At 51.1% G+C, this 14,772-nt stretch overlaps 1 protein-coding gene across 3 annotated transcripts; it reads left to right on the top strand.

Annotated features, from left to right (window-relative positions):
* The first annotated feature begins 245 nt into the window (after window positions 1–245).
* Window positions 246–8,254, top strand: NRSN2 (neurensin 2). Of its 3 annotated transcripts, none has more exons than XM_054467511.1 (4): window positions 246–379; window positions 2,485–2,599; window positions 2,874–3,068; window positions 6,587–8,236. In XM_054467511.1, exons 3-4 carry the CDS (start codon window positions 2,880–2,882, stop codon window positions 7,010–7,012), a joined length of 615 nt encoding a protein of 204 aa, XP_054323486.1. In that variant the 5' UTR covers window positions 246–379; window positions 2,485–2,599; window positions 2,874–2,879; the 3' UTR covers window positions 7,013–8,236. The 3 variants fall into 3 exon arrangements, with proteins under 3 accessions (XP_054323486.1, XP_054323487.1, XP_054323485.1); XM_054467512.1 differs by having other exon boundaries at window positions 252–379; window positions 2,852–3,068; window positions 6,587–8,254; XM_054467510.1 differs by lacking the exon at window positions 246–379 and adding an exon at window positions 1,112–1,476 and having other exon boundaries at window positions 2,852–3,068; window positions 6,587–8,254.
* The last annotated feature ends 6,518 nt before the right edge of the window (window positions 8,255–14,772 follow it).

The raw sequence follows: 14,772 nt of genomic DNA, 5'->3' as shown, positions 1-14,772 counted from the left end.
AGAAGGGACTGACAGTACAGCGAGGAGATGAAGGCTCAGTGAGGGGATCGGTCTTCCATGAGAGGGGTGGGGAACTGCGGGAGTGATCGGTGAGGAGTTTGAGGGACTGCATAAGGGGTTGGGGCCCAGGGAGTCCGAGGGGTCTCTGTGAGGGACCTGGGGTGTCAGAGAGAGAAGGGAACTCTGGAAGGGGACAGGAGCTGGAGGAGCTGCAGGGGGCCGCTATCTGCAGAGCCAGTCCCTGAGGCGGGCCGGCACCCTCCTCCCCCGTCCCCGTGTCACCCCCGCCCCGAACTGCGGCGCAGGCGCGAACCGAACCCGCTTTTGCTGGGCTCCCGCTCCGGCTCCCGCTTGCTCGGCGGAGACAGCAGGCAGAGAGGTGAGCTTAGCCCTGCTCCACGCGCGGCCAGACCCCAGCCCCATCCCCTGGAGAATCCCCGCGCTCTGCCTGCTTCCTCAGCCCGGGCTGTGTCCCGCCAGTGACAGGACCATTGCGCCTGAGCCTCGGGTTTGGGAGGTGGGGGTCTCAGGGAAGTAGCAGGGGGAGGAGATAGAAACAGCCCCATCGCTCCTCGACACCTCAGGGTTGATAGGCTGGGTAGAGGCTTCAAAGGACACCCCCCACCCCCGCCAACACTTCAAACCAAAAACCCATTCCTACCCCTCTCTGCCTCAGTTTCTGTCTAGGGAAAAGGACGCAGTTAGTGTGGACCAGGGGATCGGTGGTCCTGTGCGGGTGCAGGTGGGGAAGGGAGGGGGGAAATGGCCTGATTTCCCCGGCCAACACCCCCATCCATCCCCCTCGGGAGGGCGCCCCTTCTCCTCGGCCTGGGCAGCGCTGGACGCTGTGGTGGGCGAGTCTGAGGGTCTGGGGAGGACAATGGAATGAGGCCGTGCAGAGCCGACAGATTCCATCCATCTTCGGGCCCTGGCTCCTGTCACTTTCGCCTATGCCTCCCGCCCCTCGCCTCCTCCCTCCGCCGCAGTCTCCCCACATCCGACAGCGCAGCCCCCTCCTCTTCCCGCTCCCTTCCCACCAAGCTCCTCCTGGCTCCCGGCTAGGGACACCTCCCTAGCGGTTCCCATGGCAACCCTCGTCCTGGCTACCTGCGCCCCGCCCCCCGCCAGCTAGACCTACTCCCTGCAACCCTAAAATGCCCGGGGGAGGGGCCAGGCCGAGGGGGAGGCACCGTCAAGGTCACCTTCCTTCTCCAGTACCAGCAGGACTGAGTGATTACATCTATTTGGAGTAGGGGAAGCGGTGAATTGGAGGGGAGGAGCTGACCCAGGTCAACAGTCCCTAAGCCCTCTCCACACCTCCTCACCTGTGGTCTTTAATAATGGTCTCCGCACTGAGGCTCCTACCGTCCCCCGGGCCCCATTTATTCTCTCCACCCGGGCCTCCCCAGCGCCTCGCCGGGGCGGGTACCGCGCTGGCCGCACCCTCCGCACAGTCCGCCCCGCCCACCTCCTCCGGTGAGCCCTCCTCTCCAGACCTCTCGCCCTCCTCCTCCGAGGGTCCTTTGCTTTTAGTCTCTGCCTTTTCCCGTTCTCTGTCATGGCTTTTGTTGTTGTTGTTGTTGTTTTTCCTCCTTTTCTTCCCTGCTCTTCTTTTCCCTGAATTGTAAGTGAGGAGGGTGTACAGCCACTATTTATGGACAGGCTTTCTTGACAGCAATCTTGTGTGCCGTGTGACTCCAAGCAGAACCTCCAACCGTGTGTGTGTGTGTGTGTGTGTGTGTGTGTGTGTGTGTGTGTGTGTCGTACCTATCTGGGTATGTCTCTGTGTGCTTTGTGAGCATGTGTCTGTGTGTTTCTCTGTGCTGTTTCGGTGAGTTTCTCTATGCAGGGATTTGAGGACCACATCTGATTGGAAGTGAGAGGCAGCTGTCAGGACCTTTATCTTACCCTTTGGAACAAGCACATTGTTTCATTTTGTAGGAGGCTGCTAATTAAGGCTGAGGGCCATCATGGAGACTGGGGTAGAAGCCCAGTCCTCCCCCAGCACCTCCTGGCTTTGGTTTGGGCCAAACCTTTTATATATGGATATACAAGTACCTTCCATTCCCAAGATCTGTGTCCACTTTTGTGGGAAAAAAAAAAGGTTATTTGATAGGTTTCTCTGGAAATCTAACAGCTCTTAAGCCCAAGAGCCTCTAATCCTGAGGGACCCTGACTTTCACTTCCAATGGAGTCAAAATTCATTGGAATCTGGAGGCTTTCAGGGGCAGTCCTGGGGAGGACCTTTTATAGCCTTGCAGCTTGGGAACTCCAGCCCAAGTGTCAGCCATGACAATTACCCCCAGGAGGGGGTCTGAAGGGGAGCGGAGGGTGAGGCTCTCTCATTCCAGACATGGAGACTAAAAAGTTCAAGATGGAAGTAATAACAAAAAAATTACAGTACTAATCTCAACAGCTACCATTTCTCAGCATTAGACACAATAACTGTATGGAACAAGTATGATTATTAGGTCTGTTTTACAGATGAGGAAACTGAGACCCAGAAAGGTGGAAGCAGTTGTCTAAGGTCACGCCTCCCGGAAGCAGCGTGTCCACGACTCCAGTCCAAGTGGTCAGGCTCCAGAGCCCACAGTCCCAGGTACTGGGTGGCCTCCAGAGTAAACATGCACATTTATTGACACCTCCAATTGCCAGGCACTGGGCTAAGGCCTTCAGTGCATTCGCTCATTCACAGTGTGCTTCGGGAAGGACAGGCTGGGATTCCAGAAGGCCTGACTGTGCTATGAGTGTAGGGTGTCTCGAGTGGGAGGAGAAGCGGGTGGGGCACAAAGATTTGGGGGGCTTATGAAGGTCACCATGAGCAGCTCCCACTAATCCCTCCCTCTGTCAGCTGCACCTTACCTGCTTCCCAGGGGTCCATGATGCCGAGCTGCAATCGTTCCTGCAGCTGCAGCCGCGGCCCCAACGTGGAGGATGGCAAGTGGTATGGGGTCCGCTCCTACCTGCACCTCTTCTATGAGGACTGTGCAGGCACTGCTCTCAGCGACGACCCTGAGGGACCTCCGGTCCTGTGCCCCCGCCGGCCCTGGCCCTCACTGTGTTGGAAGGTAAGGCCAGATGAGCAACTCCCATGATTCCTCTGCCTTGATGGAGGAAATGAGTCTGAATTTGAGGCTCAGAGGAAAAAAGAAGAGATAGCGTAGTAGTTAGGAGTCTTGCACATTCAAGCAACAGAAAACCCAATTCAAATGGGTTTAAATAATGAAGGGAGCCTTCATTGTATTTGTATTTACATACAAATTACTCACATAATTATTTACATATTTATTGTATGTAAATAATGGCCGCTCATGCCTGTAATCCCAGCACTTTGGGAGGCTGAGGTGGGCAGATCACCTGAGGTCTGGAGTTCAACACCGGTTCTGTCAGCATGGCGAAACCCTGTTTCTACTAAAAATACAAAAATGGGCTGGGTGTGGTAGCTCACGCCTGTAATCCCAGCACTTTGGGAGGCTGAGGCTGGTGGATCTCGAGGTCAGGAGTTGCCTGGCCAACATAGTGAAACCCTGTCTCTACTAAAAATACAAAAATTAGCCTGGCGTGGTGGCGGGCGCCTATAATCCCGGCTACTCGGGAGGCTGAGGCAGGAGAATCACTTGAAACCAAAAGGCGGAAGTTGCAGTGAGCCGAGATCAATCCATTGCACTCCAGCCTGGGTGAAAGAGCGAAACTCCCTCTAAAAAAAAAAAAAAAAATGAGCCGGGCGTGGTGGCAGGTGCCTGTAATACCAGTTACTTAGGAGGCTGAGGCAGGAGAACCGCTTGAACCCAGGAGGCAGAGGTTGCAGTGAGCCAAGTTCGCACCATTGCACTCCAGCTGGGCGGCAGAACGAGACTCTGTCTCAAAAAAAAAAAAAAAACAAATGAGCTAGGCATGGTGGCAGGCGCCTGTAATCCCAGTTACTTAGGAGGCTGAGGCAGGAGAATCGCTTGAACCCAGGAGGCAGAGGTTGCAGTGAGCCAAGTTCGCACCATTGCACTCCAGCTGGGTGACAGAACAAGACTCTGTCTCAAAAAAAAAAAGAAAAAAAAAAAAGAAGGGAAAATGTTGCTCATTTTTTAGAAGAGACCCAAGGTTGCATACTTTCAGGCAAAGTTTGATCCAGCAGTTCAACCCTTTACACCAAGGACTTTGCAAGTTTCCTTAGTCTTCAGCCTCCTCATGGTGCCCCTGCCCTGGCAGCCTGTTAGCTTCAGACTCTCCCCACATGTTCCCCAAATGGCCACTACTGTGTGGACCCTCAGATCTTCACTCCACACCATCTAAGGGAAGTCAGCATTTCCTGTGGTATTTCCTTCAGAAAAGAAAATAGCCCGTAATCCCATCATTTTGGGAGGCCAAGGTGGGTGGATCACCTGAGGTCAGGAGTTCGAGACCAGCTTAGCCAACGTGGTGAAACCTCATCTCTACTAGAAATACAAAAATTAGCTGGGTGTGGCGATGGGCACCTATAATCCCAGCTACTCTGGAGGCTGAGGCAGGATAATCACTAGAACCCGGGAGACAGCGGTTGCAGTGAGCAGAGATCGTGCCATTGCACTCCAGCCTGCACAACAAGAGTGAAATTCTGTCTCAAAAAAACAAACAAACAAAAATGGCCAGGGATACTGGCTCACACCTGTAATCCTAGCACTTTGAGAGGCTGAGGCAGGAGGATTGCTTGAGCCCAGGAATTCAAGATCAGCCTGGGCAACATAGTGAGACTTCATCTCTACTAAAAATAAAAAATTAGCTGGATGTAGTGGCGTGGGCCTGTGATGCCTACTACTCAAGAGGCTGAGCCAGGAGGATCATTTGAGCCCAGGAGGTTGAAGCTGCAGTGAGCCATGATTGTGCCACTGCACTCCAGCCTGGGCAACAGAGTAAGACTCTGTCAAGAAAAGAAAAGAGAGAAGAAAGGAAAAGAGAAAGCAAAATAGTAAGATATTAAAAACATGTTATCATTTACCTTAGCACCAAAGAAGAGAGAAATACTTAGGTATAAATCTAACAAAATATCTGCAATATGAGAAGAACTACAAAACTCAAAAGATATCAAATAACTAAATAAATGGAGAAATAATTCATATTCATGGATTGGAATAGTCAAGATGTTAGTTCTTCCCAACCTGATCTTTGATTCAATGCAATGCCAATCAAAACCCCAGCACGTTATTTTGTGGACGTCACAAAATGTCACCTCCTCAGGGAGGAGATCCCCGGACTGAGTCGGGTCCCTTGCTTTACTCTGGGCAAACTCGGTGCCCATTCATTCTTCAATACACTTACCACTGTGCACACTTGTAGTTTATATGGAGAGGTAAAAGATTCAGGATAGCCAGAAATTTAAAACACCATTTATAAGAAACAATGCTTTTCATTCCCGAAGTCCTGACAAGCATTGCACTGGCTCTCACTGGGCCACTTGCCAGCCTTGAACTAATTACTATGGTTAAGAGATGGACTCTGCTGACTGGCAGGAAGTGAGGTTCATCTCACTTAAATCTTACTCCAGTCTTACTATGGTAGACCGGAGTACCTGGCCAGGGCAGCGAAAAAATGTGAAGAATTGATGTCTGTAACAGCCAAGGAGACTAGTCGGCCAGGGTGCACCAATGGGTCAAGGTGTAGAGGTGGCAATGAGCTGAGTCCCTGCTATGGGCATAGCTCTTTGCTAAATATTCTCAGGAGACTGAGGCAGACGGTCCCTTCTTCTGCTTTCAAAGGACTCCACTCTAGTGAGGAGGTAAGGTGCCAACCTCTGCAGAGAGGCCAACTTATATAACTTCATATCAGGTCTGTAGAGAACACCAGGAGAGGAAATGATCAACGAAGACTTCCAAGGAAAGGTTAGTGTGTATTTAAAATTTTTAAGCGTCTTCTTATTGCGAGGCACTGTGCTAGGCTCTTGGGAACACAGAATTTAAGACATAAGGTCCCTGTCCTCAAAGAACTCTTTTAGCTGTGGTTTATTTAGTCATTCAGCAAACATTTATTCAGCCTTTGCTCTGTGCCGGCACATGCTAGGCACAGAAAACTCCTAGTGAGCCAAAACAGGCACAGTCTGCTCTCATGGGGCTCTCAGCACTGCGGGAGAGGCAGACATCGCTTACATAGCAACCAAAATACATGTCCAAGTGTGCACAATGGTAAGTGTATTGAAGAATGAATGAGCACAGTTTGCCCAGAGTAAAGCAAGGGACCTGACTCAGTCCAGGGATCTTCTCCGTGAGGAGGTGAGGTTTGAGATGAGATCTGATGGTGCATAGGAGTTAACCCAACAGAGACAGGGAAGGTAGAAAGGACAAGGAGATGAGTTGGGATGGAGGGAAATGCAGGGTTGGCTGGAGAAACCGACTGCTAGGTGGGAGCTGGGAAGGAAATTAAGAGGCCTCAGGATTCCAAATAGAACATGACAGTTTATGCCTCCTGTCATTTAGACCCCAGCAAGTGTGTTCTATGATTCCCATCTCCTAAGGATGGATCAAGGGGTTACCCTTAAGTCTGGTGAGGATCCAAGGTGATCCCTTGGCCAGGGTCCCCTGGCTGACTCTGACTGCTTCCTGGTCTGTCTGCTTCTCCCCAGATCAGCCTGTCCTCGGGGACCCTGCTTCTGCTGCTGGGTGTGGCGGCTCTGACCACTGGCTATGCAGTGCCCCCCAAGCTGGAGGGCATTGGTGAGGGTGAGTTCCTGGTGTTGGATCAGCGGGCAGCCGACTACAACCAGGCCCTGGGCACCTGTCGCCTGGCAGGCACAGCGCTCTGTGTGGCGGCTGGAGTTCTGCTCGCCATCTGCCTCTTCTGGGCTATGATGGGCTGGCTGAGCCAGGACACCAAGGCAGAGCCCTTTGACCCTGAAGCCGACAGCCACGTGGAGGTTTTCGGGTATGAGCCAGAGCAGCAGTTGTCACCCATCTTCCGCAATGCCAGTGGCCAATCATGGTTCTCGCCACCTGCCAGCCCCTTTGGGCAATCTTCTGTGCAGACTATCCAGCCCAAGAGGGACTTTTGAGCTGCCCACATGGCCTAAGGAGGAGCCAGATGTGGGTCCTGGATCCTTCCCCCTTCTCACCACAACCCCCTCTCAGTGTTTCCCCAACTTCTCCCTTTCAGCAGGGTCCCTTTAGAGCCCAACTCCAGGTCAAATCTGGAGCTCAAATCCCAGTGCTCCCTCTCCAGGGGTGGGGCCCCAACTCTTCTAAGATGCCATCATTCCCCAAGTCCTCCCAAAACTTCCTACCCACACCCTCTTCCCAAGGCCCTCAAGGGCAGAAAACATCACCTTCAACCCGTCCCCACTCCTTCCTCTGCATGACCTTGGGCAAGCCCCTTGCCCTTTCAAGCCATCAGCTCCTGCCTCTCTGCCATGAGGGCTTTGGATCAGATTCCTCTTCTCGCCAGGATAAGGACACGCACTGCCCTCCACAGACACAGATGAAGGGGTGGGGGTCATTCAGCTCGAATGGGTCCCAGATTCTCACTTGGACTTTCCCTGCAGGATGAGTGAAGACGTTTGCCTCTCAAAGTGTGTCTTCTACCTGCATTTTGGCATCAGAGCCCCCTAGTCCACCCACCATAGGCAATTACTAGCCCTAGTTGATAGGTGAGGTGGGTGAAGGAGGCTGGAGGTGACATGTCCAAGGTCACACAACAAAGCAGCATGCAGGAACTAGAAACACATCTTCAGCCTCCTCCTGGGCCAGCTCTTGTGCTACAGGTGGGGCGGAGCCAGCCCCACACCTTCCTGGTTCCCTGAGGATCCTCAGGGTGGAGGACAGGTTTGGCCCAGAAAGACTAGTCAGAGGCCTGATGGTCCCAGGTGGCTCTGGATATACTTTGGATATGGATTTAAATGGTCCCTAAGAGCCGGGGGTAGGGGGCAGGAAAAGTGGGTTGTCTTTGCCCCTCAAAGTCCACCTACCTAGAAACCAAGCCCACAGGTCTTGGCCGTGACCCTGATAATAAATGTGCCCTCTCAGAGGCACCAGCTCCTCCCTCCCCAGCCGGAGGCGTCATCTCTCTTCTGTACCACTAGAAGGCGCTCTGATACAGCTGGAGAGCAGGGCTCAAGGCTTTCGCCCCCTCCCCTCCCTAACCCCTATCTTCAGCCTCCACCAGCCTGAAGGGCCTCCTAGGGGATCCTCAGGCGGCCCCCCCCTCCCCCAGGGCACACCCTACTGTCCTTGTGCCTCACGGCCCCTCATCCTGCACCCCTTCCATCCCACCTTCCCTTTCAATAAACAGCTGGGATGGATACTGACTTTGTTTCCTTTCTCCCTGGCCACTGGGGCATGGGGAGGAGAAAGACACAGACTCTTAAGAGCACCTACTGTGTGCTGGGCACGACCCATTATTTCTCATTCACTCCTCAGGATAACCTGTTGAGAAAGGAATTATTGTCTTCTTCTTCCTTTTTTTTCTTTTTTTTTTTTAAAGATGTTGTCTCGCTCTGTCGCCCAGGCTAGAATGCAGTGGGGCGATCTTGGCTCACTGCAACCTCCGCCTCCTGGATTCAAGCAATTCTGCCTCAGCCTCCCAAGTAGCTGGTATTACAGGTGTGCGCCACCACACCTGGCTAATTTTTGTATTTATAATAGAGACGGGGTTTCACCATGTTGGCCAGGCTGGTCTTGAACTCCTGACCTCAAATGATCCACCTGCCTCGGCCTCCCAAAGTGCTGGGATTACAGGGTGAGCCACTGTACCCAGACATATTGTCTTCATTTTACAGATGCGGTAACTGATGATCAGAAAGGTGAGTCCTTTGCCTAAGGTTTCCCCGTGGTGGATTTATTTTTTATTTTTATTTTTATTTTTAATTCTTTTTTTTTTTTTTGAGACGGAGTCTGGCTCTGTCGCCCAGGCTGGAGTGCGGTGGCGCGATCTCGGCTCACTGCAAGCTCCGCCTCCCGGGTTCATGCCATTCTCCTGCCTCAGCCTCCCGAGTAGCTGGGACTGTGAGTAGCTGGGACTACAGGCACCTGCCCACACACGCAGCTAATTTTTTGTATTTTTAGTAGAGACGGAGTTTCACCGTGTTAGCCAGCATGGTCTTGATCTCCTGACCTCATGATCTTCCCGCCTCGGCCTCCCAAAGTGCTGGGATTACAGGCGTGAGCCACCACGCCCAGCCTATTTTTAATTCTTTTTATTTCAGTAGCCTTTGGGGTCCAAGTGGGTTTTGGTTACATGAATTAGTTCTATAGTGATTCTGAGATTTTAGTACACCCATCACCTGAGCAGTGTACACTGTACCCAATACGCAGTCTTTTATCCCTCATCCCCTCCCAACCTCCCTGGACTCAGTCCCCAAATTTCGTTATATCACTCCGTATGCCCATGCATCCTCATAGCTTAGCTTCCGCTTATATAAGTGAGAACCTACTGTATCTGGATTTCCATTCCTGAGTTACTTCACTTAGGATAATGGCCTCCAGCTCCACCCAAGTCCTGCAGTGGATTTAAATGCTCAGCCTAGGGCCAGGAGTAGTGGCTGGGCCAGGCGAGGTGGCTCACACCTGTAATCCCGGGACTTTGGGAGGCCGAGGTGGGTGGATCACCTGAGGTCAGGAGTTCAAGACCAGCCTGGCCAACACGGTAAAACCCCCGTAACTACTAAAAATACAAAAATTAGCTGAGCGTGGTGGTGCACGCCTGTAATCCCAGCTACTCGGGAGACTGAGGCAGGAGAATCACTTGAACCTGGGTGGCGGAGGTTGCAGTGAGCCGAGATCACACCATTGTACTCCAGCCTGGGCAACAGAGCAAGCCTCCATCTCAAAAAAAAAAAAAAAAAAAAAAAAAAATGCTTAGCCTGATTGGCCTATTGCCTGAGTGTGGAGCTCCTGTCTTTGGGTGGGAAGGAGATTTCTCAGCCACCTTGAGAACTCACTTCCCCTAGTTCTGAAAGGAATGTGAGGGCCAGGGTGTGGGAGAGGGGGCTGAAGCCAAAAGTGAGATCTTTTCCAGGCCTGGAAGAGTAATTAACCCCTTTTAGCACTCACCAGGGGCTGGGCCTTGTTCCTAGTGCCTTACAGAATTCGGGAATTCATTTAACCAGGACGACAGCCTCTGAGGTGGTGGCTATTATTCTCAAACCCAGTTTTTCCTAATCTCCAGGCTTGCGTTTCCATCTGCATTCACCTGGATGTTGAATTTAAACTCAACTATCTCGAACTGTTCTCCTTATTACCACCTCCCCCACCAAACCTGCCTCTACTATGCTGCCCACATCTTAGAGAGTAGCGTCCCCATTCTTCTGGCTGCTCCAGCCCCACCCTCTCTTTCCTCACACCCTGTATCCAATCCATCAGCAAGTCCTATCAACTCAACCTTGGAAATATATCCTGTACCCAACTACACCTTGACATCCCCGTAGCTGACTCCATGGTCTGAGCCACCAGGGCCTCCCATCTGGATCATTGCACCAGCTTCCCCCTGGTCTCCTGGCTTCTGAGTTTTGAACCCCACCCTACTCCACGCCTTGACTCCCCAAGTCTAATTACTACACAGTACCAGACAGATCTTGTTAGAACATAAATTAGGTCATGTTCCTCCTCCGCTCCAAACCTTCCCATGGATCCCACCTAACTCAGAGTAGCCAAAACCTTCCCTGTGGCCTCCAAGGCCCTACACAATTTGCTGATTTCCACTCCCCCCCGCACCTTCCTCTGTAACCCCAACTCCCACCACTCTCCAGGTTCCTGTGTCCTCTCCAGCCAGGATCCTGACCAGGGCCTTTGCCTCACTGTTCCCTCTGCTGGGGTGCTCCTCCCCAGTTGACAACATGGGCAATTCTTTCAAGTCATTGCTCAAACATCACCTTCTCAGAGAGGCCTTCCGTGAGCAGCCTATTTAGAATTGCAACCAGGCCAGGCGCGGTGGCTCATGCCAGTAATCCCAGCATTTTGGGAGGCCGAGGGAGGTGGATCTCCTAAGGTTGGGAGTTCGAGACCAGCCTGACCAACATGGAGAAACCCCGTCTCTACTAAAAATACAAAATTACCCAGGCGTGGTGGCACATGCCTGTAATCCCAGCTACTCGGGAGGCTGAGGCAGGAGAATCACTTGAACCCGGGAGGCAGAGATTGTGGTGAGCTGAGATCGCACCATTGCACTCCAGCCTGGGCAACAAGAGCGAAACCTCATCTCAAAAAGAAGAAAAAAACAAAACAAAACAAAAATGCAACCATGCCGGCCAGGTGGAGTGGCTCACACCTGTAATCCCAGCACTTTGGGAGGCCATCGTGGGCAGATCACCTGAGGTCAGGAGTTAGAAACCAGCTTGGGCAACATGGTGAAACCCTGTCTCTACTAAAAATATAAAAATTACCCAGGCATGGTAGCACGTGTCTGTAATCCCAGCTACTCGAGAGGCTGAGGCATGACAATCACTTGAACTCGGGAGGTGGAGGTTGCAGTGAGCTGAGATCGCGCCATTGCACTCCAGCTTGGGTGACAGAGCGAGACTCCGTCTCAAAAAAATAAAAAGAAGCTAACACGGAGTATAAATGGTGCAGGCAGTTTGACAATATCAAAATAGAAAATACACATGCCCTTTGATTTCTCCCTCTTATGCAGGTGGCTCTATAGATTCAACTCTACATGTTGGAACACTATAGTATTATTTGTAATTAAAGCATTTGGAAACAACCTAAAGGCTCATGGTAGGGGACTAGTTAATAAAATATGGTAAGGCTGAGTGCAGTGGCTCACGCCTGTCATCTCAGTGCTTTGGGAGGCCAAGGCAGGAGGATCACTTGAGGCCAGGAGTTCAAGACCAACCGGAGCAACATAGGGCAACATAGCAAGGCTCCATCTCTACAAAAAATTAAAAATTAGCTGGGCATGGTAGCACATGCCTGTAGTCTCAGCTATTAATATTTGGGAGGCTGAGGCAGGAGGATCACCCCACTGCACTTTAGCCTGAATACTGAGTAACAGAGCAAAATCCTATCTCTCTTAAAAAAAAAATTGGGGGGAAAGGATGTGTCTTTTTTTTTTTTTTTTTTTTGAGATGGAGTTTCACTCTTGTTGCCCAAGCTGGAGTGCAATCACGTGATCTCGGCTCACCACAACCTCCGCCTCCTGGGTTCAAGCAATTCTCCTGCCTCAGCCTCCCGAGTAGCTGGGATTATAGTCATGCGCCACCACGCCTGGCTAATTTCGTATTTTAGGTAGAGACGGGGTTTTTCCATGTTGGTCAGGCTGGTCTTGAACTCCCGACTCCTGGCCTCGGCCTCCCAAAGTGCTGGGATTACAGGCGTGAGCCACCGCGCCCAGCCAGGACAAGTCTTCTTACAGAAGAATTCCAATTAGTAAATGTAGAACAATTGAGAGAAATTGAAAAATCATCATTAGAACACCAGAATAATAATTGCTGCAGGCAACATCTACCAATGAACAATAAAATGAGTGGGTGAAACTTTAAGGAGAAACAAGGTTTTTTTTTTTTAGAAACAGGATCTTACTGCATTGTCCAGGCTGGTCTGGAACTCCTAGGCTCAATGGGATCCTCCCACCTCATGCTCCCCAGTAGCTGCTACTACAGGCACATACCACCCCACCAGGCTTGAAACAAGATATTTGCATAGCCTCAAAGTATCTACCCCCAAATATGTATTAATTAGTATGGTGGTTTTAACATATGCATACAAGTTCTTTGATGCTCTGCCATCTAGGAAACGGAGCTTAATTTTTCTCCTCTTGAGTGTGGGCTGGACTCAGCAACTTGCTTCTAACAAGTAGAATGTGGAAAGGCAAAAACAGTGACTTCACAGTGGAAAAATCTGGCAGACACCACTTAACCAAATGAAGGCTGGCACCACCAGTCAAAAGTCTTGTTGATATCACAGCCTCTGAAATGATGTGGTGAGAAGGGCACTTTGCCTGGGTGGCATTCTTCCCCCAAATCCGTAACATCAGCCTAATCATGAGAAAACCCATTCTACAAAAGATCTGACCAGCACTCTTCAAAGGTGTCCAGGTCACAAAAGACAAGGAAACCACAAGAAACGGTCTCAGGTTGGAGGAGACTAAGGAGACGTGGCTGAAGGATATACAGGATCTCCCTGTACTGTCCATGTAACTCTTCAATAAATCTACAATTATTTCAAAATAGAGAGCAAAAAGTACAATTGCTGGCCAGACACAGTGGCTCATGCCTGTAATCCCAGCACTTTGGGAGGCCAAGAAGGGCAAATTACTTGAGGTCAGGAGTTCAAGATCAGCCTGGCCAACACGGTGAAACCCTGTCTCTACTAAAAATGCAAAAATTAGCCGGGAGTGGTGGCAGGTGTCTGTAATTCCAGCTACTCGAGCAGCTGAGGCAGGAGACTCTCTTGAACCCAGGAGGCAGAGCTTGCAGTGAGCTGAGATCACACCATTGCACTCCAGCCTGGGCGACAGAGCGACACTGTCTCAAAAAAAAAAAAAAAAAAAAAAAAAAAATTACTGTGGTCAAGATGGAATAAGAGGGATCTGGTTTAACACACCCCAAAAAGGACCTAAGAAAGGACCATTCCCTCTCCTCTCTGAGGTGGGAAGATCTGGGAAGGAGAGGAGGCTGACCAGTGGGGTCTACCTTCTGCTCCATCCCTCTTCTGTCCAAGAGTCTGAGCACCCAACCCCCACAACACCCTGGAGGCTCCCTTCCTCCTGCTGAGTCCAGTATTCCCTCCCCATCCCTACTGACTCAGGGGACTAGGTTAGCTCAGAGAAGCCCCTCTAACTCACCCACAACTGGACCAAAGAAGGAGTGATCTGGAGCCACTGCCTCATCCCTGGGAGCACCGTGCCAGGGCAGGGGGCTGAGATGCCCCAGGGTAAGAGAGAGAAACAATGATTTTTTTTTTTTTTCCTAAGACAGAGTTTCACTCTTGTTGCCCAGGCTGGAGTGCAATGCGCAATCTTGGCTCAACACTATCTCCGCCTCCCAGGTTCAAGCGATTCTCCTGCCTCAGCCTTCCAAGTAGCTGGGATTACAGGCATGTGCCACCATGCCCCCAGCTAATTTTGTACCTTTGGTAGACACAGGGCTTCTCCATGTTGGTCAGGCTGGTCTCGAACTCCTGACCTCAGGTGATCCTCCTGCCTTGGCCTCCCAAAGTGCTGGGATTACAGGCGTGTGCCACCATACCCTGCAAAAACAGTGATATTCATATAGATGGGGGAGGGATTAATGGGGGTGGAGTGAGAGAGAGCCTGCTGGGGCAGTCTGGAAGGCAGGCATTCCTTCTGTTCAGCAACATTCCTGCCCCCACAATCTCCTCCCACAGCTTATATCTAGTGCAGGCTGAGAGTGAATCTGTCTGCCAGTGTTCAAGCCACTGTGTGAACCTGAGTTTCTTAACCATTCTGAGTGTCAGGGGTTTTTCTCGTCTCCAAAATAGGAACAACAAGGATACCAATCCCTTGGATTGTTTGAAGCTTAATGCACTTAACACAGCACCTGGCACGCAGACATGCGCCCTAAATGCCAGCTGTTATTATGAAAGAGAGAAGTCTGAGGTTCAGAACTAGCAGGCAACACATAATCTATGATGATGGATGGCTCAGACAGGGTCCTGTCCTACAGGGACTCACAGTCTAGTGGAAAGGACAGTCCTGTGGACAGCAAATGGCAATATACCTGGGTAAGTACTGTAATAGAAGAACAAAGTAATATCCTATCACAGGGGCAGTCACGGGGGCAGTGAGAGACAAGCGCTTGTCCATGCCAGGCTCTGTACTCAGTCCATCACATACATTAGGTCTTGCAGTCCTCATACCACC

The sequence above is a fragment of the Pongo pygmaeus genome, chromosome 21 (assembly GCF_028885625.2).
Source record: "Pongo pygmaeus isolate AG05252 chromosome 21, NHGRI_mPonPyg2-v2.0_pri, whole genome shotgun sequence".
In the NCBI taxonomy this organism is placed as follows: Eukaryota; Metazoa; Chordata; class Mammalia; order Primates; family Hominidae; genus Pongo; species Pongo pygmaeus.
The sequence above is the reverse complement of the archived record's forward strand: the minus strand, read 5'-3'. Positions and strand labels throughout refer to the sequence as shown.